Raw genomic sequence first — 21,363 nt, 5'->3', positions numbered from 1 at the left:
ATCGTTTGGCAAAGGGCTCTTAAAATTCCCAGTGCATGTACCCTTTGACCCAGCAATTCTACTTCAAACAAGATATTCTATTGATAATACTATCATCTACATGCACTCAGATGTACAGGATATTCATTGTGGCAAATGTTTGTAAGAGCAAAAGTTCAGAAACTACCCTAAATGTTTATCAATAGGGTAATGGTTAAGTACGGCACATCCACACAACAGCACGCCATCCCACTTATATAAAAGGCAGCTCTCTGGGGTGCTTGATTGCACCACTGACTCACCGCTAGGCAGGCTGCCCACTGCCAGGGAAAAATGTGTGCTCGCCCTAGAGTGAGACAGGGTTGGGTTTGAATCCAGGCCCTGATGCCTCCTGGCCCTGGGTACTTCAGTAAGGCCCTTCTTCTCTTCTCAGACTCATTTTCTGCATCTGTTAAACAAGGAGGGGAGAAGGTTACAGTGACGTATATAAAGCAGAACCCAGTTACGGTGGGCTCATGGTCCAATGCCAAGCCCCTTCTTTTCCCTTAAGTCAAATCTCCACCTCTGAGGGTTGCCCAGAGGTGAAACTGGCATTTGTGAGGCTACTCTGGGGTTGAGAATTTCAGGTAAGAAAAACAGATTCGACCTAACAGATGAAGATGCTAAAAGGGATAATGTCAGACATAACACAAAGATGGCCTGTCATGTGTATCTCTGCCAGACACCCACAATCTTCTGGAGAATCCATAAACAACAGGACTCTCAACTCAGTCTGTGTGATGGTTGTTTTCACCCAGCCTGGAGAAATGGTTCCACCTGCCACCTGTGCTGAGAAAATGACAGCAGGGATGAGGCCTGGACGGGAAGGGGGCAGTTCAGACTCAGTCACTATCACTATCATCATAAACCACAAAATAATGACAACACACAGTGCTACTATGCACCAGGCACTATTCTAGGCACTGTCACCCATTTAACTCTGCCAGTATCATCATTCAGTGCCCTCATCTCCATTGTAGAAACAGGACACAGACGCAGAGAGGTTAAGGCTCAAGCTCTCAACCCCAATGCTTTGCTGTAACAGTAGCTCCAGAAGGAAACTGAGAAGGGTGCTCTAGGAATGGAATATGGGAACCAGAGAGGAGACGGACTTTTCTTGTCTACCCCATGGACTGCTCGACTTTTGTCAGAATGTACATGTATTCCCTGTCCAAATATAATTTTGTTGTTGTTTGGCCGCGCACGCGGCATGTGGGATCTTAGTTCCCCGACCAGGGACCACCTGTGTCCCCAAGCAATGGAAGCCCGGAGTCTTAATCACTGGACCTCCGGGGAGGTACACAAATATAATTTTAAATGAAAAATGGTAAGTTCCCCACTCACCTACATATCTATGAATATATGTATATGTATATATACCCTTCTCTCGAAGCATCTATCGTTCCCATTGGTAACCACCCGCTTCAGCTAAGTCGCGGAGCCCTTTGGGCTAACTGCGCATGCGGTCCTCCGCGGGCCTCACTCTCCGCCCGGTATTCCTCTGAGGCGCGCACAGGGTTCCTACCGCAGGCGTTTGAATTGTCGACTCTTAGCACTGTATCCCTCCTCCACCGCAGCCCCCGAAGGGTTTATACGTGCTCTTCTTCCCACCAGTCCACGTCTCACATCTCTTCAGGATCTGACCTGCCCATGTCTGCTGCCTCACCTCCCACCCCAGTGGAACTCCAGGAGTCCAAGCCAGTCTGGACCTTTCTCCCGGGGTTCCCTCGCCTGGAGTGTCCTTGCCTGCCCTTCAGTCCAATCGTACCCGCACCCTTTCCTAAGTGATTTGATTCCCTAGCCGTCTCCTTCCACAGACCGGGATCCCTTCCAGGGCCTACGCCAGGTCTGATTCATTCCTGTGTTCTCAGCACTCACTCAGCCCGGGACACTTAAATTCTTTCCTGCTGTCCCACCCCACCGCGTCCTGCCAACACCACAGCTGAAGCGGTACTCGAACCCAAAGCATGCAGCGTCCCCGCCCCCCCCCCCCCCCCCGCTTCCCCAGCTTCTCTGCAAGCCCACATACGCCCCCTGCGATGCGCACGCGCACTGAAGCGGAGTCGCCGCGCACTCCCAACTGCCCTCTGCAATCCGCCGGCTTGCTGAAGCCAACCACCTACATCAACGCATGCTCCGCCCGGCGCTCACGCTCGATTCTCGCGCGCCCAGCCTGCGGCGCATGCGCAGGGCAGACAGCCCGCGAGACCTGATCTCGGTTCGGCCCCGCGAGATCTTCTCGACTTCTTCCTCCCTCGGACCGGCTTTCCTTCGGTGCCGCTTCCGGCATGCCCCCACCGGTTCTGGGTTGACCGATACCCGTTCTTTCCCGCTACGCTCCCGGGTCCCCAGACTCCATTTACAGGCCGGTGGCTTGTGGTGGAACCTCCCCGTCCCCACCCCACCCCCATCTCGGAGAGCGCGCGCCCCCTTGCACCCCAGGAACCAATCAGCAGCCGCCTTAGGTAAGGGGCCCGCGTGCCTGCGCGAGGCTGGCGCCTCGGCGGGGGGCGGGGCACAGGGCGTGTTTCGGGGCCCGGCTCCTCCTTGACCGCTAACCGGTCGCTCGGACGCCTGGCGGTTGTGCGTAACTGAGTTCGGAGTCAAAGCAACCTGTTAAAAAGCGCGTTGGCGGGAGTGGGGTGGGCAGGAGACAGATAATGTGTATATAGGAAAAATTTCAGTTCTGGGAGACCATTTATAGTGAGGGCCTGTAAACTGGCGGTAAAGTACTGCGAAATCCCTCCAATAACGTGCAGAGCCCTGGGGACACTCCTAGAGGGCCTACAAACGGATTTTTAAACAGTGGGGAGGTCTTCCAAATTCCTCTAAATACAGTGTAAATAGAAACTTAAGTTCTGGGGTTCCCTATGGGAGACCTGTAAACAGGTGCCTAATTATGCTGAAGTCCCCTGAATAAAACACAGACTCAAGTGCCAGGGGAGACCCCATATAAGAGGCTGTACATATACATGTAGTTGCTGGAGAGTCTTGTAGAAAAATAGTGTGAATAGACTCAAGTTCTGGGGCTTCATTAGACCATAAGTACGGAGTTAGGAATTGGGAGTCTCCCCAAATAACTTGCAAATAGATTCTGGGTGATCCCCCAAAAGGAGCGTGTTAAGAGATGCTTAAGTACTGAGGAAGCCCCCAAAGAATTTGTAATAGGGGAACTTGTAATTTGTAGTTCTGGGAGGTCACCTTAAGAGTCCTGTAAATAAACACAAATAGACTGGCTTTATACTTTGGGGGGGGGAATCCCCAGAGGAGCCTGGAAACAATATTGGGAGTCCCCAAAATGCTTGTAGGTGAACTCTTAAATTCTGGGGAGCTAGCCATAGGGGCTGTAGAGTATACTCAGATACTGTGGAAGTTCCTAGAATAACATGCATGGGAAGAAGGTCCTCATGGGTTATGTAAACAGACACTGTAGTGCTGGAGCAGAATCCCTATTGAGGCAAGAAAACAGACAAGTGCTGGGTAGGCCTCCAGGATAAAGTGTAAACAGAACCTTAATTGCAAGGGGGGGAAGAGTCTCAATTTCTGAGGAGGCTCTCCTTTGGGAGACTGTAAACAGTCATTTAAGTGCTGAATCAGTTTGCATGAGCATCTGTAAACTGGCCTTGTCCTCCTTTGTCTCAGAAGGCAGTCTTCCACCTAGTTTGTGGCTAGGGGAGAGGTCACGTAGAGCAGTGGGAGAGGAGCTAGACAAGCCCGTATCTGGCTAGCAAAATTACTTCTGCATCCTGTAAACAGATACTTCCGTTCTGGGGAAAGAGTCTTACACAAGGACCTCTTCATGTCACTGTACTGGGGTGGGAGGTGGAGGGATTCATAGAATGATTTGAAGGCACTTCAGAGCTAAGCAAAGGTCAGCAAACGTTTTCTGTAAAGGTCCAGAGAATAATTACTTTAGACTCTGCAGCCCATAGTATCTCTGTCTCAGCTACTCAACTTTGCCGTTGTATCAAGAAGGCAGCCGTAGACTATTTGTAAATTGATGGATGTAGCTGTATTCCAATAAAACTTTATTTCCAAAAACAGAAGGCAGACCAGATATGGACCCGTGAGCTACAGCAGTTGACCTCGGAGTCCTACAAACAGACATACTCAAGAGACTTCCCTGGAATAAAGTGTAAACAGCTGGGGAAACTCCCTAGGGGCCTATAAGCAGCTAGTTAAATGATAGAGAGTGAGTTATATAGGTAACCATACATTTTATAATGTCTTAGATGTGAGACATATAATGACATATAATGACCCTGGTGAGGGGCATATAATGTCCCTGGTGAGACCTTGGAGTGTGAGGGATGGCAGACCATCAGTAATGGAAGGTGAACACACTGAAAGTAGAGGGACACCTGGTGAAAATAGGTCCTTGAATACAGGTGCCCCACCCCAACATGTGCCAGTATTGGGTAATCAAAAGGGTAGTTGTCGGACTGGGAGTCATGTTACAGATTTGTATGGAAATGCTTTGCTGCACTTTGGGAAAGAGTATGTCCCATTTTTATGTGACCTTCCCCCATGTGTTAGTATTTATGTTGAGCAAAGTGATTACCAGTTGGGAATAGTTTTGGCTGCAAGAGATAGAAGGGGATTTGTTTGTCACTGCATCCAGAATAGGCAATTTAAGGTTAATAGGGAGTCCCCAAACCTTGTGTTTTGTCTCTATGCCTTCCTTCCATTAAGCTACCTCACAGACCTCGATGGCTGCTTGAGCTCCAGCCTCCACACCCGCATTCCTTTCAGCTAGTAGGAGACAAAAGGCAGATGCCAGTGTCTGTGAAGAAAAGTTTCTGAACGCTGCCAAAACACACTTCTGGTGTCATACCGTTGGCCAGAAAGAGCTTAGTCACATGGCCGCAGCGAACTGCAGACTAGGCTGAGAAGCGTATTCTGGATAGCCATGTGTCCAGCTCAGAACTGAGGGTTTTCTTTGGAAGAAGTGAAGAATGGCTATTGAGATCCTGCTGGCAGTCACTGCCACAGCCACAGCCACAGAGCTCTCTTGAAAGGAAGTGCCTTCTTATAGTCCAGGGTAAGCCACGTAGAGTGGGGAGAGACTTTCTTCATCCTGGAATCATCCTTTTTCTACCCATAGGTGACTATGTCTGAGTCTGGGCACAGTCAGCCTGGGCTCTATGGGATAGACAGGCGGCGGCGGTGGAAGGAGCCAGGCCCTGGCGGCCCCCAGAATCTCTCCGGGCCTGGCGGTCGGGAGAGGGACTACATTGCACCTTGGGACAGAGAGAGACGGGTGAGTGTCTGGGCCCAAGGGCAGCGTTCACGTGTCCACTCATTCCACCAATGTTTGTTGAGCACCTGCTAGGCACCGGGCCCTCATCTAGATGCTGGGGATATATCTGCGGACAAAACGGACTGCCCTCAGAGTGATAAAGGGGCTGTCTTAGATGAAGCAGTCAGAGAAGGCTTCTCTGAAGAGCTGACTTTTGAGCAGAGACCTGAAGGAGGCAAGGGGACAAGTCCTGACAGAATCTGAGTGAAGAGCATTCAGAACAGAAAGAACAGCAAATGCGAAGGCCCTGAGGCCTTTATCTGGTGTGTTCAAGGAGTAGCCAGGAGGCCAGCGTGGCTGCAGTGGATGAAGAAGGGAAAGTGATAGAAGATGAGATCAGAGAGGAAACGGGGGCCAGATCACGTGGGACCTGATAGGCCTTGGAAAGAACTTTGGATTTCACGGGCTGGAATTGGCATTGGAGTTTGAGCTGAGAGGTGCCAGAAGCTCCTGTTTTCCAGAGTTGTGTAATAATAGCAGCCTTTTTTGTCTGTTGAGCGGTGTGCAGTGTGCTGGTGCTCTGCAGAGTGCTTTCCATCCTTTGGGTCTTCCTGGGCTCCTGCAGCTGTCCCATGAAGTAGAGCCTATGATAGACCCAGTTTTCACTAAAGAGGAAATGAGTCTTAGAGGGGAAGGGACTTACCCAAAGTCGCAAGTCAATAAGCTTTGGGGCCAGGACTTGAACCCGAATCCAAGTGAGCCTCAGGCGCAGCACCGCTGTGTCTGCCGTAGAGTGTCCTGGACCGGGAATCGGGAGCTTCGCTGTGGGCCCGGTCCTGCCTTGCTCCTCTTCTGTGTGTAGGTGATGCACTGCCAGAGCCTGCCCCCCGGGTTCTTTCTCCAGGGCCCTGCCCGCCTCTAAGGGCTGTTTATTGGCGGGGGGCGGGGGTGAGTGGAAGAAGATAATGGTTGGGACAGTTTCTGAGCCATAAAACTGCAAAAAACATGAAGGAAATTTATTCACAGTGAGCTTGGCTCTTACTTGCTCCTTCCCTTGGGCCACAGCATAAGTGACAACACGCAGTCTCTCCTCCTTCCACACACATCTTTCTGCGGAATGTTACCATCTTCCTGCACCTTCAGCTTCAGTCCCTGAACAAGCAACTCCCAGATCTCTTGTCTTTGACTCTGACTTTGCTCCTGAGCCCTGGCAGCCTCCTAACTGGCCAATGGACTCCTCACATCCTCCATGTCTCCTGCTGACCTCAGCGTCTTCCTGCCAATTCTCTTCCTCCCACTACTAGTGACAGCCCATCAGGTCTCATCCTGGTCACCCCCCACGCCAGTCGGGCACCAGTGCTGTACGTGGTGCCTCCTGACTGTATCTCCTATCCATCGTCTTCTCTCCACCCTCACCTGTTCTTTGCAAAGCACGTTCATATCCTTTGGTTTGTCCTTCGTCATAGGCCAGTGAGTGAGCAGGATTTAAATAAGTATCCTCAATATGTGGGTGAAGAAACAGACCTAGTGAAGGGTCAAGACTGTCCCAGGGTTACTCAGGCTACCACAGAAGGAACAGGATTCCAACTCAGGTCTCTCCCCTTTCTTAGGCAGATGGGGGTGAGACAGAAGAGGCATGAAGAGGGTAAGGCATGGGAATCAGTCCGCCGACTTGGCTAGCGCGGGTGGGACTGGGGAGCGGAGGTTGGGACAGCAGGGCTGTCAGGATAGCAGCTCTAGATATTGCTCACCTGCCACGTGCCCAATGCTGCGTGGACGGTTTGTGAGTCCTGTCTACTCTCACCCTCTTAACAGTCCTGTGAGGAAGGAATTCCTATCCCCATTCGCCAGATGAGCAAACAGGCCTAAGTAAGGGTGGTTCCTTATCCGTGTTCACACAACCAACAAAAGCCAAGGCCAAGTTCAAATGCAGATGTCTCTCGCTCCAGAGCCCCAGCGCCTTCTGCCTGGGCTTGTCTAGCAAAGGCAGCTGAGTGGAGCGGCCGGCAGCGTGCTTCTGGGCTTCTGGATCCCGGCTGTCTGGCTTCGAGCCCTGGCTCCACTGCTTAATTGGCTGTGTGGCCTTGGGCAAGCCAGTTAACCTCTCTGGATCTCAGTTTCTTCATCTGAAAAATGGGGATAAAGGTATCTCTCACAGGGCTGTTGGTAGGATTGGAGGAGTTTATGTCTGAAGGCGTTTAGAATGGTACTTGGCACTTAGAGGGGTGTCCAGGGAGCTAGGGGAGCCACTCCTGAGTAACTGCCCTCCCTCACCACAGGATGGCAGCGAAGAGACAAGCACGGCGGTCATGCAGAAAACCCCCATCATCCTCTCAAAACCTCCAGCAGAGCGGGTGAGCGGGGAAGACGCTTTGGAAGGGGAGGCTGGGAGCAGTTAGGGCAGGGATCTCTCCACTGACCGGAACCTTCTCACGCCCGTAGTCAAAGCAGCCACCGACTCCAACGGCCCCTGCCACCCCGCCTACCCCAGCCCCTCTTGAGAAGCCCATTGTCCTCATGAAGCCACGGGAGGAGGGGAAAGGGCCTGCGGCCACAGCGAGTGCCTCCACCCCCGAGGGCACTGCCCCACCACCCCCTGCAGCCCCTGCGCCACCCAAGGGGGAGAAGGAGGGGCAGAGACCCACACAGCCTGTGTACCAGATCCAGAACCGGGGCATGGGGACTGCCGCGCCAGCAGCCATGGACCGTGAGTTGGGGCCGGGCGGGATCTGGTTGGGAGCCGGAACCCCCTCGCACAGACCCTCAGCACGTCCTTGTCTGCAGCTGTCGTGGGCCAGGCCAAACTGCTGCCCCCAGAGCGCATGAAGCACAGCATCAAGTTGGTGGATGACCAGATGAATTGGTGCGACAGTGCCATTGAGGTACTGGGGGGTCAGGGGTCTCTCACTGCTTGACCTTTTCCGGGTCCCACACCCTCACCTCCTCCCCGCCCCCCACCTTTTTGGCAGGCAACACCAGACTAGACAGCTTTCGGGCAGTGGCAGCAGTGAGAGAGAATGGATCCGAAAGTTCTCACCTAGCTGGGCCAAATTTCAGTGGCTGACACTAGCTCAGCTGTGCTGGTTGTTAAAATGCTGAAATACTTTGATACTGGTTGGCAAAGAGGGACCCACTACCACCGCAGAGGCCCTGGGATCTCCTGCCCCCCCCTCGCACGCAGCAGGGCGGCCTCCGGGGCCTGCTCCAGTCCTCCTCCTGGTTGGTCGAGACCCATGCAGTACCAGTGTGAACTGGTTTGAATGTTAGCCCCAGAGGTTCCGCCTCCATCCCAACAGCCCTCACTCTAGTCCACACCTCACACTCCTGGACCGTCACATCTACTTCCAGTGTCCCAGTCTTCATTTCCCCCTTCCTGTTTTTTCCTCCCAGGCTTGTCACATTCCTCAGATTCTCCCAGGTACGCTCCCTCTCCTTCTCCAACAGCTTGGATTTACTAACAACATACCAGGCCCATCTGTTACCACTCTCATGTTGATATCAACTGGGGAGCTTTAAAAAAAAAAAAAAAGCCGCTGTCCAGGCCCTGCTGTAGAGCGCTTACCCACAAATCCCCAAATGCGGCTCGTATAACTGAGGAACTGAATTTGTAGTTTTGTTTAATTTTAATTAATTTAAATTTAAGTAGCCACATGTGGTCAGTGTCTACCATATTGAACTGGGCTAGCCCTCGATATTCTGCTTTAGTGGGTCTAGGGTTCAGCCCAGGATTAGAGGGGTGTTTTTTAAAGCTCTCCAGATGGTTCTGAGGTGCAGCAGCCACATTGAGGACGTGACTTGTTTTCCTTGAGGAGTGTCTCTTATGCCCCCTGGTGGTGAAGATCAGCAGAGCTGGCAGCCCAGAGGTGAAGGTCTCAGGATTCTGTAGGACTCTTAAATCCCACAGACAGAGCCAGGACGGGCTGGGCTCCCCTTCCTGCTTACTGCTGCCTTTCTCATGCTTTCCCATGTTTTCCCAACCTGCCTGAAGCCCAAAGCCTCCCAGGAGTCTGCTCCAGTGGCCCTCAGTTACCCAGTCCTGGCTTCTTCCACCCATCCTTTTGTTCCTATGCCTCTCCCCTTCTCCTCCCCAAAGTCAAGCGCCCCTTTTCCTCTGTGTTCCAGTCACGCTGACTTCCTAGTACCTTCTTGACCAGCGAGGCTCTTTTCTGCTTCGGAGCTCTCACAAATGCTGTCCTTTGTGCCCAGAACATTCCATATACCCCCCCTTCCCCCGCCCTTTGCCCAGTTGAGGGGATTTGGTGCACGAACGTTTTTCTTTATATCCGAGAAGGTAGGCGGACGAGCCATGGAAGTCTCTAGGGCCCCTTCCTCACTCCCACTGCATCAGCCGACAGATTTTTGAGGGTCTCATTCCTGCATCTTCCCGCAGTACCTGTTGGATCAGACTGATGTCTTGGTGGTTGGTGTCCTGGGCCTCCAGGGGACAGGCAAGTCCATGGTTATGTCGTTGTTGTCAGCCAACACTCCTGAGGAGGACCAGAGGTGAGGGGGGCGTTGGGTCTGGAAGGGAGGTGGCACCCCCCTAGGTCAGGGGAGGGTGGGCCTGGATATTGCAAGTGGTGTTTGGGAAGTTGCATCCCCTCCCTTGACCTCAGTGTCTCTGTCAGACGAGGTTGATGACCAGTCTGGACCAAACTTTCGTGTAGCTCCAAAGAAACCAATCCTGTACCTCCCTCCCTGCCTTCCTTCCTTGTGCCAGCAAATGGTACAGGGCCGCCAGGAACTGGCATGGCGTATTCATTAAGTCTTTGGATTTAGGTTCACCTCAGTCTCAGCCCTGTCGCTCACCAGCTGGCTGATCTTGGGCAGGTCCCTTCACCTCCTATTATTTCACTTTCTCATCTGTAAAGTGGGATTTTGGAGGATGAGACAAGATCGGGAGTTAACAAGAAATTGGCACAGAGCGAGTGCTCACAGGATGTGGCTGATGTGGCCTGGGAAACACTGGGACAAGAGACCTGGGTGAAGGGCGTGGGTTCTAGACCAGCCTCAGTCCTGCCTTGCTGAGTAAGGATGGGGTATGATTGTGAAGGTAAAGGATGGAGTCCTTTGGGGGAGGAGGGAGCTTGAGAACTAGAGCCCCAAACTGAGGGCAGGGAAGGAGAGAGGGAAAGGCAGGGATTAGGGAGTAAGGTAGGGAATGTAGACAGTCTAATTAGGGAAGAATCAAGATGGGGGGTGAGCAGGGGTTGTGGCCACTTAGGGTTACCTAAAAGCGTAGGAGTTTGGTCTTTATAAAGTCGGTGATGTCACCCTGGATACCATGGATGGGCCTCAGCGGTCCATGAACCCCCGAACGGTATATGCAGGATTCTACACACATTTACAGTCAGGCTTCTCTTCTAGGGAAAGTGTCCATAGTTCCCACCAGCTCTCAGAGGGTCCTGAGGGAAACCCGGAACAGGTTAAGAACCCCTGTGGTGAGAACATACATCACCAGACCCAGAGCTGCGGGTGCCCCACCTCCCAGGTCGGCTCCGTCCCCACTCTTCTCTGCTCACTCACGACTTCACCTCAGCTGGGCTCCGCTCTGGCACAGGTGCAGCTCTCTTGGCTGGCATCCTTTCCATCTCAGCTTCCACCCCCAACTAGCAAAACTTTCCTGTGGCTATCGGCTCGGATTCTTGAGCTAGAATCCTGTCGGCCTAATGTGTCCTTCTGAGGCAGGTCCGCCTGTGACGTGGCAGACGTTGGTACCAACTCTCATCATCAGGTCTCATAAGTTTTACCTCCTAAATATCTTGAGAATTCATCTGCTCCTCTCCTCCACACCCATCTCCTGGTCGAGGCCACTGCCATCTCCCCTGGAGGAGGCCAGGAGCTTCCTAACTGGTCTCCCTGCTTCAGTTCAACAAATATTTATTGGGTGTTTACCACGGACCAGGCCCTGTCCTGGGTGCTGGGGCTACAACAGTAAACAAAAGTGGCAAAAATCTCTGTCCCCGTGGGGCTTGCATTTTAATGGGGAGCTAGTAAACAGGCACATTAGAAGATGATAATCAAATGGGAAGGGGTTATAGGGAGGTGGCGTTGGGGCCAGGTTACTGTTTTAAATCAGGTGGTCAGGGGACCATTTGAGAACAAGCGGACTCTGAGGAGGGGAAGCAGGGAAAGCGTTCCAGTCAGGGTAAGAACTGGGAACCAAGATGCCCCGCATCCTCTCACTGTGGGGTGGAGAGTATTCAGTGCTGTGTGTCCCGTGCCTGGCACATGGCAGGTACACTTGATAATTAATAGCTAGCAATTTTACATCGCTGTGTATCAGGCACTCTTTTAAGGGCTTTATGTATATTAACCTCACAGTCACTCTGAGAGATTGAGACTGTTGTTGTCCCCGTTTTACAGATGAGGAAACCGAGGAGAAAGAGATGAAGGAACTTACTCAAAGCCACACAGCCAGGAAGAGGCAGAGCTGGGGTTTGAATCCCAGCAGTGCAGCAAAGTCCTTGCTCTTAAACACCTCGGTCTACTGATTTTGTTAAGACTTAACAGGTCTACCTGTGGGTAGGGATGAAGTCATGTGATATAAAACATAGCCCCCTAGGCAGCAGGGGCCATGGGTGGAAGGCTTTGCGGGCAGGCGGGGAATCACATCTCATGGGCTCACTCACAGGGCCACACTCTGGAGGTGGCAAAGGCCAAGAACCTGACCTCTAATGCCCCCACCTGCTCCTTTCCACAGGGCCTATGTCTTCCGGGCCCAGAGCGCCGAAATGAAGGAACGAGGGGGCAACCAGACCAGTGGCATTGACTTCTTTATTACCCAGGAGCGGATCGTTTTCCTGGACACGCAGGTGCTGAGCCCCACTCACCCCACCCTGCTGCGTGCAGCACTCAACTTCATCCCCAAATGTGTTTAAGCCAGAACCGTGCTTGGATTCCATTGGGCTCCGGCCAAGCCATGGACATGCTAGTGCCTTTGGGCAAGTTGTGTCTCTTTTTGGCCCTTAGTCTCTTCTTGTCAGATTTCGCCCCCTCTCCCCTCCCATCCGTCGTGTACACAGGAGCCTAAAGAATCTTATAGCATAGCAGTTGGAAGTGTGGGCCCTAGAGTCAGTCTACAGCCAGAGCTGGCCTTTAAGTAAGTTTTAACCGCCCCACCTCCATTTTTTCATCTGTCAAGGGGGGTGATAGTTTTCTCAGCTTCACAGGAGGGTTGCAGGGAGTCAGTGGAACAGTCCAGGCAGAGTGCTGGGCACGGGATGGCGCGTGGTGAGCCTTCAGGCGCCTCACTGTCACAAGAGCTGGCCTGTCCTGCGTTACCTGGCAGCTTTCCTCAGCTTTTCCAAGATCCCTGTTCCTTAGCTAGGCAGCCGGGGCCTGTGCGGCTCGCCTCCGTCAGACTCCCTGGACTCCCCTCTCATGCAGACACCAGCCCCGCCACGCACACCTCCAGGCCTCGCCATAGTCTCGCTCCTGAGCTCTGCGACCTTGGCCAAGTCGTTTACCGTTTCCACTCCTCGGTTTCCTTAAGTGGGAAAAACAACATTACCTCCCTCGTGGGGTTTCTGTGAGGTGTCAGTGAGTTAACACAGGTAAAGTCCTGGCATGAAGTGGGCTCTCAGTACTCTTGGCTGTCAGCATCGTCACCATTAGAACATTCTCTCTCCCCTTGCTTTGTTGCCTGGCTGTTGCCTTCTCCTCCCTGAAGACTCCGCAGGGGCGTTGCCTCCTCCCGGAAGCCTCCCCCTCCTCTGAGCGCCCACCGGTGCCCACGTGCACCTCCCAGCGCAGCACGTGACTTACCACAATCCAGTTCTCGCATTCTGTGCCCACTCCTCTCCGGCCTGCAGCTCCTCAGGGAGAGGCCTGGCCCACAGCTGATGCTCAGTGAATGTTAGTGGAACAAAGTTCTGGCCACCGTACACATTGATGGGTGGAAAACCTTCCACAAATGTGGTGTGAGACCTGTGTGCCAGGCCCTGTGACAGGACCACCGGGACCTCGTGCCGAGCTGAACCAGCTGCAGGCTGGTCCGGGGCCCCTATGGGGCAGAGCAGAAGTTAGAACAAGACGGAATGGAAGGGACTTCTCTGGTGGTGCAGTGGTTAAGAATCCACCTGCCAGTGCAGGGGACACAGGTTCAAGCCCCAGTCCAGGAAGATCCCACATGCCGCAGAGCAACTAAGCCCATGCGCCACAACTACTGAAGCCCGTGCACCTAGAGCCTGTGCTTCACAACAAGGAAGCCACCACAACGAGAAGCCCGCGCACCGCAAGGAAGAGTAGCCCCCGCTCGCCGCAACTAGAGAAAGCCCGCGAGCAGCAATGAAGACCCAATGCAGCAAGCAAGCAAGCAAACAAACAAGCAATAAATAAATGAATGAATGAATGAATGAGTGATAAAAGACAGAATGGAACACTGCAGTGTTTGGGGTTTTAGAAAGTCAGCCCTTGGGAAAGCCTCTTTCTTAAAGTTAATTCCACCCAGGGCAGGAAGAAGTGGATAGATCATCCACTAATTTAGCCTCTTGTATTTTTAGTGGGATGTTCTTTTAAGAAAAGGTGATGAGCTCACCACTGGCTCTTTTACACCCACTGATGCAGTTCTTTTGTTTGTTTGTTTGTTTTGGCTGTGTTGGGTTTTAGTGCTTCGTGCTGGGTTTCTCTAGTTGTGGCGAGCCGGGGCTACTCTTCGTTGCGGTGCGTGGGCTTCTCATTGTGGTGGCTTCTCGTGGAGCACGGGCTCTAGGCGTGCAGGCTTCAGTAATTGCAGCACTCGGGCTCAGTAGTTGTGGCACGCAGGCTCTAGAGCGCAGGCTCAGTAGTTGTGGCGCACAGGCTTAGTTGCTCCGCGGCATGTGGGATCTTACTGGACTGGGGCTCGAACCCCTGTCCCCTGCACGGGCAGGCGGATTCTTAACCACTGTGCCACCAGGGAAGCCCTGATGCAGCCTTTTAAATCCTCACTAGTCTTCACATTAATCACTGTTATTTGACCTGAGTGATTATCCTAGTGAAGTTTGAAAGCATTTGAAACAACAAAATAAGGGTGTTGCAGCGACATGACTCATTCAAGTAAATGTTAGATTTATCAGCACTAGGAGCGTTCTTCTGGGGCACGCAGCACTTGAGAGCAGTGGGGACTTGTAAGAGAGCTGGGGGGAGTGTGTCGGCTTTGAAACTTTTTTCTGTCACCTCCTCTCACTGACTAGTTCTTTTCTAATTAGAAACTGCCCGTGTATCTGACATTATTTTGTCCTGAGAGGTGATGTATCTGCCGTCATCGGGTGGAACTTGGGTGGCCATGTCCCCTGGGATCCTGACCCCCAGCCCTTCCCTGACACCTTGCTGTCTTCCTGCTCCAGCCCATCCTGAGCCCCTCCATCTTGGACCACCTCATCAACAACGACCGCAAGCTGCCTCCAGAGTACAGCCTGCCCCACACCTACGTGGAGATGCAGGTGAGGGGGCCGAGCCGGGCCTGGTGGTCCAGGATGGAGAGCTAGTGGATATGGGTTGGGCTAGTTTCTGCTTCATAAGAGCCCTGGGTACCCCAGAGCTGGAGGGAGAGGGCAGCTCCAAGAGTCAGACCTGGCTCAGCTCCTAGCTCTGCCTCTCGGCAAAATCATCCCCCTTCAAGCCTCCGTATCCGCCTGTGTAAAAAGGGGCTGATCGTTGCCACCTGGCCCATGTTAGGGATGGCCTGGAAGGGAAGTGCCAGTACAATCTGGGCGCATAGTAGGTGCTTATAGGCTCAGAGGCGCTTTTGCCCTGTGGCCCCCTCAGCTGACTCCTGAGATCAGGGACCCCAGTCTGGGCGGAGGGGACCTTCAACTCTGTTGTGCGTTCCTGCCCCGCGCAGTCTCTCCAGATCGCGGCCTTCCTCTTCACGGTCTGCCACGTGGTGATTGTCGTCCAGGACTGGTTCACGGACCTCAGTCTGTACAGGTGAGGCGCTGTCGGGAGCGGAGCCGGGCCAGGGACGGGAGCCCCGAGACTCAGCCACTCGCCCGGCTCTCACCGCTTGCACACGGCAGCCACAGGGACCCTCTGAAAACGTGAGCTGGAGAGGATCACTGCCACCTGGTCCTCTCTCAGCACACATACACACTTACAACCCTCCACGGACTGTGCACATCACTCAGAGTAAACTCCAAAGTCCTCCCCATGCATGGCTAACCAGGTCCTACGTGATGTGGTCCCGGTTTCTGCCCTGACCTCTCCCAGCACTTCCCTCACTCCTTCCATCGAAGGTGTGGTGGCCCCACAGCTGTCCCTCGTGGCGCTTAGGACCTCTGCACGCCTCGTCCCTCGGCTGCAAACACTCTCCCCGCGGCTGCCAGGCCCCCTCCCTCATGTCCTTCACGTCCCCCTGAGGCCTCCCCGACCTGCTAACACTGCCTCTCCTGTGACTCTCCCGCTCTCACCCTGCTGTGTTCTCCTTCATTGCACGTATCACTCCCTGACAGGATGGTGTGGACCTTTTTATGGTCTTGTCTCCCTCGTTAGAATGTAAGCCCCAGTGGCTCACACAGTGCCTGGCCCAAGGTGGATATTTAACACAAGTTTGTTGAACGAATAGCATACTGAGGAACTGGTCCTTAGAGCCTCGTGGCTCATCCCCTCCAGGCGTAGGTGCCGTTCCCACGGGACCATGGTGGGCAGGGAAGGGAGTGAGTCAGGATCTGGCAGGAGTCCTGCCTGAAGCAGCTGGAGGTTCCAGAAATGCCCCCAGATAGGACTGGCTCCCATCCTTTTGGCCTCAGGCCCCAGGAGGTAGCTGTGGGGAGGCCAGCAGCCCTGGGCACGGGGCCCAGACAGACAGATGGAAGGAACGGGAGCTCGTGGGGAGGGGAGAGCCGAGCTGAAGGAAGCAGATGTCTCCGGAGTCAGGCAGCTCTGGGTTTGAATCCCAGTACTTGTTAGGCGAGTGGTTGCTTTTTCCACACTTCCTCATAGGCAAACGGTGTGCTGCAGATGAAGTGAGTTTAAAGAATGTAAAGCATTCAGCACAGTACCTGGTGCGTAGTAAGCAGTAGATTAAGTGGGAGCTTAAGGTTTGTGTTAGTAACTCTGGGGATGGGCGGGAGCTAAGGGTCTGGCCAACAGTAAAAAGCAACCTGCTGGGGGAGCCGGCTGTTGTGACCAGATCTAAGTGACTTAATTCTGAAACGCCCCCTCCTACCACCATCGTCCGTTGGAGTTCATTCGAAGGACAAATATATTGGACATTTACATAGGCTGGTCACTGTCCTGGGCTCTGGGGATGCAGGTGTGAACAAACAGGTAACACAGGCCACCCTGTGGAGTTCACATTCTGATGGGGTGTGGCCTCAGGCTGGCCCGTGCAGAGCCTCGGTTTTAAGCCACAGTCTACATGTGGGCTCCCCAGAGCAGGTGTATCCCTGGAAATTGTGGATACCATATTTGTGGCCTGATTTAGGGACGGCCTGGAAGGGAGGTGCCAGCGCAATCTGGGCGCATAGTAGGTGCTTATAGGCTCAGAGGCCCTTTTGCCCTGAGGTCCCCTCAGCTGAGTCCTGAGATCAGGGACCCCAGTCTGGGCTGAGGGAACCTTCAACTCTGTTGTCCCTTCCTGCCCCCCTCAGTCACTCCAGATTGCTTTGTGTGCATGTCCGTACAAGGAGAAGGGCAATAGTTTATCAGATCCCATTAGCCCTTATCTCAGGTTTATTTTATTTACTTTTATATATACGCTTATATATGTGGAAGAATTACTTTAAAATAGCATAAACTGAAAACTTATATCCATACAAAAACCTGCACAGCTTTATTCATAATTGCCAAAACCGGGGGCAGCCAAGATGTCCTTTGGTAGATAAACGGATAAATAAGTTGTGGTACATCCACACGGTGGAATATTATTCAGTGTTAAAAAGAGATGCGCTGTCATGCCATGGAAGACAATGGAGGAGCCTCAAATGGATATTATTAAGTGAAAGAAGCCAATTTGAAAAGGCTTCATACTGTATGATTCCAACTCTGACGTTCTGGAAAAGGCAAAACTATGGAGACCAGTAAAAATATCGGTGGCTGCCAGGGTTGGGAGAGGGAGGGAGGGGTGAATAAGGTGGAGCAGAAAGGATTTTTAGGGCCCTGAAACGACTCGGTGTGATACAAATGGTGGATTTATGTGGTTTTTGTCAAAACCCATAGAACATACACCACCAGGAGAGAACCCTAATGTAAACCATGGACTTCGGGTGGTAACGATGTGTCGATGGAGGATCATCAGGATGTTGCGAAGTGGGAAGGCTGTGTGTTTGTGGGGGGCGGGGGGGTGGTCCATGGGAAATCTTTGCTTTCCACTCAGTTTTGCTACGAACTTAAAACTCCTCTAAAAAATAAAGTATTTTTCTTGATGGCATAAACTCGTTAAAAAATACATACGTGTTGACATGGGTCCATGGATCAGTGTCTGAGAGGGTTGTCTCTGGGTTCCCTAAAACTGTGTGAGAAATATGGTGTGTATGTGGTATTTTTCTGAGTGTCGCTGTAGCTTTAATCAGATCCGTGAAGGGAGCCCCCTCCTTCCCCAGGCTGTGGGATATGGGGGGCCGGCGGCAGAGCACCAACCTGTCACCCCAAACCCCAAGGTTCCTCCAGACAGCAGAGATGGTGAAGCCCTCCACCCCGTCCCCCAGCCATGAGTCCAGCAGCTCGTCAGGCTCCGATGAAGGCACTGAGTACTACCCCCACCTGGGTGAGAGGCGTTCTGGGGGCTGCAGGGGTGGGCAAGGGAGAGTGGGGGGCGGAAACCGGGCGTACTCTGGGGAGGGGGCGCTGGGAGGAGCACCTGTGAGGGTTGTGAGGAGGAGAGTCAAAAAGGATTAGCTGCCACTTCCTCTGAGGGTCCCCCTGGCCATCAGGGCCATGACCCTCGAGTCCAGCTCTGGCCCCTCGATCAGAATGGGGGCCCCTTGGGGGCAGGACCCTAGTCTGCCTGTTTCTGGGTCCGTGGCACGGGGCTCAGGGAGTGAGTGTGGAGTCGGCCCCGGGGGCGCCATGCACCCTGGTCACCCTGCTTGGGCCCCTACACGCACATCTTGGTCCGCTCTGTCCTTGCCCTGCTCTCTGACGCACTGCTCTTCTGCAGAGATGCGGCTCATTTGTGACACCCCAGGCAGGGTCTTCCCCGCGTCCTCCACCTGGCCCAGCCCCTGGTCTTTCTCCCAGCCTCCTGATCACGTGGCCGTCTTCCTCTTCTGCCTTTTCCATCAGACTGGGGACTTCCTGAGGGCAGAGACCAGAGCTGACTCATTTCTCTGGGTCCCCAGCGCCGCCCAGCACAGGGCCTGGTACTAAAGGGAGGTTACTTATCATGTAAATACAAGTGATCTGAACTCAGGGGCAGTGCCGTCTTTGGTGTGAGAAGGGGAGCACAGCACGAGCACGAGCACGGGCTGCTGCACATTCCTGTCTCCTCCCACCCGCAGTCTTCCTGCAGAACAAAGCTCGCCGGGAGGACTTCTGCCCTCGGAAGCTGCGGCAGATGCACTTGATGATTGACCAGCTCATGGCCCACTCCCACCTGCGGTACAAGGGTGAGGGTCCCCCAGCCACCCCCCAAGCTGGCTAGTGGCCTCCTGGCTCCCAATCCAGTCCCATAGCCCCGGCCCCCAGACCGGTCTTCTGACCCCTGCTTGACCACCCTGCGCGTACCTCCCCCGGCCCTGCAGCACTGCCTGCAGCCTCACGGGTTCTCTCCGCCAGGTACGCTGTCCATGTTACAGTGCAACGTCTTCCCTGGGCTCCCTCCCGACTTCCTGGACTCCGAGGTCAATCTGTTCCTGATGCCCTTCATGGACAGCGAGGCAGAGAGTGAAACCCCCCCAAGAGCAGGTACGGTTCCGCCTCGAGGGGATCTGGTCTGTAGGGAGACACCGGCTGCCCTGGTCTGGGGGTGACAGGGACCCGCCCTGGTCTGAGGGGAGACTCAAGCCTGTCCCTAAGGTGCTCAGACCCTTCCGTAGGAGCATGTTTCCGAGTCACGGAAGGACAGGGGGACCTGGGCCGGGGCTGAACTCAGAGGCGCTCGTGGCAGGCCGGGATGCTGTTGACGGGGAGGAAGGGCCTCTCTCGGCAGGCTGTCCCCCTTCCCCTCCCCTCCTAACTTCTGACTTCCCAGGACCCGGTTCCAGCCCACTCTTCTCCCTGCTGCCTGGGTACCGAGGCCACCCCAGCTTCCAGTCCTTGGTGAGCAAGCTCCGGAGCCAAGTGATGTCCATGGCCCGGCCGCAGCTGTCACACACGATCCTCACCGAGAAGAACTGGTAAGAGCGCTAGGCAGAGGAGGTCCAGTTTTACTAGTGGGGAGGTTTAGGCTCAGAGAAAGGAAGCGTCACGTAGCAAGGTCGTGCGCTGTGGTTGGGTGTCAGTTGACTGCAAGGAGTAGGGCCAGTGAGCCCAGTCAAGTTTAAAGATTTATTCTGAGGCCCTGAGTGCAGAGAGCATAGCTGCATCGGAGAGGAAAGCGGAAAGCTGTCAGGGACCACAGGAGCCGCGTACTCCAGGCCCCTCCCTCCCCCCACTGGCCCCCTCCACTGGGAGCCTCTGCCCCTGGCTTTCTCTACCTTCCTTCACAAAGCCCTGCGCTGCCTCCCCAGCCCCGACTCTACGTGGCTCTCTATGCCCAGAGCCCACAGCAGTGCTGCCACAGACCCGGGGCTGCCTCATCTATTTCCCCGGAGAAACAGAAACTTGAGAAGTAGCTGCAGCTTGGCTCCCCAGGGTCTGTCTGCAGTCGGCTGTGGGCGGAAGGGGCGGGGATTGCAGACAGAGCAGGAAGCCACTCGCGAGTGCAGGTCGGAGGTCTGTTTCTCTCTTTGGTCTAAACCAGGGCCCAGCAGGGAGGGGAGAATTTGGGAGCTGGGAGGGTTATGCAGCTGCTAGACATTTCTGATCATCACAAGACTGGAGAGATGTAGAGATAGACCCGTACCCACAAAGGCCAGCACTGAGTGCAGCGGGAAGCAGTTTGGGCCCAGAGGTGGGCGCTCGAGGGCTTCAGCTTCGCTTCCCCTGGGGAGGTGAGGGGATTGGGCCACCTACCATCAGCGTTGGCATCTTCCCTGTGTCCCAGGCGTTACTGTTACCATCACGCGGGGGCCACAGCCAGGGCAGCGCTGACTGTTGACCTCCCCTCACAGGTTCCACTACGCCGCCCGGATCTGGGACGGGGTGAAAAAGTCCTCCGCCCTGGCAGAGTACAGCCGCCTGCTGGCCTGAGGCCAAGGGGAGGAATGTCTCGCAGAGAACCCCCTTCCGGGCCCCCAGTGGATGGCGAGGGGCACCCACGTCCTCTCCCCGCGGGGCGGAGAGCGGCAGCAGGCCTGATGGACAAGGGACCGTGACTTCCTCACCCGGAGACACGAGGTGTCCAGGGCCAGGCCCCCATCCTCAAGGGAGCGTTGTTCAGGGGGTGACTTTGAGATCCTGCCCCCAGCCTGGACGAGGTAGCCCATCATCAGCCCCCACAGTGACAGGCGGCGGGAGGAGCCTGAGTGGTCACCAGGAAGCCCAGGCTCCGTGTCGGCCTCCCTCTGCAGGGACAGGAGCAGCAGGTCCCTCTGTCCTGACGCCAGGCCCCTGCCTGGAAGGTGAGGCAGGGTCTGGGAGCTCTTTGTTGGGGCAGATCTGGTGGCTGGAATAAAAACAGTCATGCAAGCCTGTTCTGGCGCTCCTCTTCTTCCCCGTCCCCAGCGTGCTGTCCTGGGAATCCCCCCAGTTCTGGGTCCCAGCCCTTGGGGGCAGGTTAGCCATGGCCTCCCATTGGAGCCTGAATGAACTTCCCATGGGCACATCCACTGTAGGTCAGAGAGTTGTCAGGGGCGGTTAAAGACCAGTCTTTGCTACATAGGAAGCCTCTAGAAAGGGGTATTCTATTTCCTGGGGTGATATCAAGCCTCCCATCTCTGTGTGTCATGGAGAGGAAGGTACAGGGCCCTCGTTTTCTGCTCACTTGAAGACGGTGCCTTCACTTTGGTGAAATGCCTAGTTAAATGCAATGCCTAACTCAATTCGTTAAAAAATAGAACACGTCCCTAGTTAAATACAATTAGTCAGTATAGTATACTGTCACTCGGTGTTCACAAGGGGTTGGTTCCAGGACTCCCCATAGA

At 54.2% G+C, this 21,363-nt stretch overlaps 2 protein-coding genes across 5 annotated transcripts in view; one reads left to right on the top strand and one right to left on the bottom strand.

Moving 5' to 3' along the window:
• ZNF283 (zinc finger protein 283) overlaps positions 1 to 2,223 on the bottom strand; it is a 105,404-nt gene extending 103,181 nt beyond the window's left edge. For 2 of the 3 annotated variants that reach the window (XM_057534609.1, XM_057534610.1), the window contains exons 1-2: positions 1,544 to 1,896; positions 282 to 427 (exon numbers count right to left, since the gene is read on the bottom strand). The gene's annotated coding sequence lies outside the window, so the exon portion shown is untranslated. Of the gene's footprint in view, positions 1 to 281; positions 428 to 1,543; positions 1,897 to 2,141 lie in introns of those variants that run through there. The other variant, XM_057534611.1, reaches the window with a different exon arrangement.
• Positions 2,224 to 2,343: 120 nt separating this feature from the next.
• SMG9 (SMG9 nonsense mediated mRNA decay factor) lies at positions 2,344 to 20,922 on the top strand. 2 transcript variants are annotated; one of them, XM_007168074.3, is made up of 14 exons: positions 2,344 to 2,483; positions 5,123 to 5,278; positions 7,537 to 7,611; positions 7,700 to 7,964; positions 8,042 to 8,139; positions 9,648 to 9,760; positions 11,961 to 12,072; positions 14,587 to 14,682; positions 15,084 to 15,169; positions 17,839 to 17,945; positions 18,679 to 18,786; positions 18,956 to 19,084; positions 19,371 to 19,515; positions 20,392 to 20,922. In XM_007168074.3, the coding sequence occupies exons 2-14, from the start codon at positions 5,129 to 5,131 to the stop codon at positions 20,468 to 20,470; spliced, it is 1,563 nt and encodes a 520-aa protein (XP_007168136.2). In that variant the 5' UTR covers positions 2,344 to 2,483; positions 5,123 to 5,128; the 3' UTR covers positions 20,471 to 20,922. The 2 variants fall into 2 exon arrangements, with proteins under 2 accessions (XP_007168136.2, XP_007168137.2); XM_007168075.3 differs by lacking the exon at positions 2,344 to 2,483 and adding an exon at positions 6,868 to 6,902 and having other exon boundaries at positions 5,260 to 5,278.
• The last annotated feature ends 441 nt before the right edge of the window (positions 20,923 to 21,363 follow it).

This window comes from Balaenoptera acutorostrata, chromosome 19 (assembly GCF_949987535.1).
Source record: "Balaenoptera acutorostrata chromosome 19, mBalAcu1.1, whole genome shotgun sequence".
NCBI classification, from domain to species: domain Eukaryota; kingdom Metazoa; phylum Chordata; class Mammalia; order Artiodactyla; family Balaenopteridae; genus Balaenoptera; species Balaenoptera acutorostrata.
Note: the sequence above shows the minus strand (reverse complement) of the source record. Positions and strands in the feature narration are given on the sequence as shown.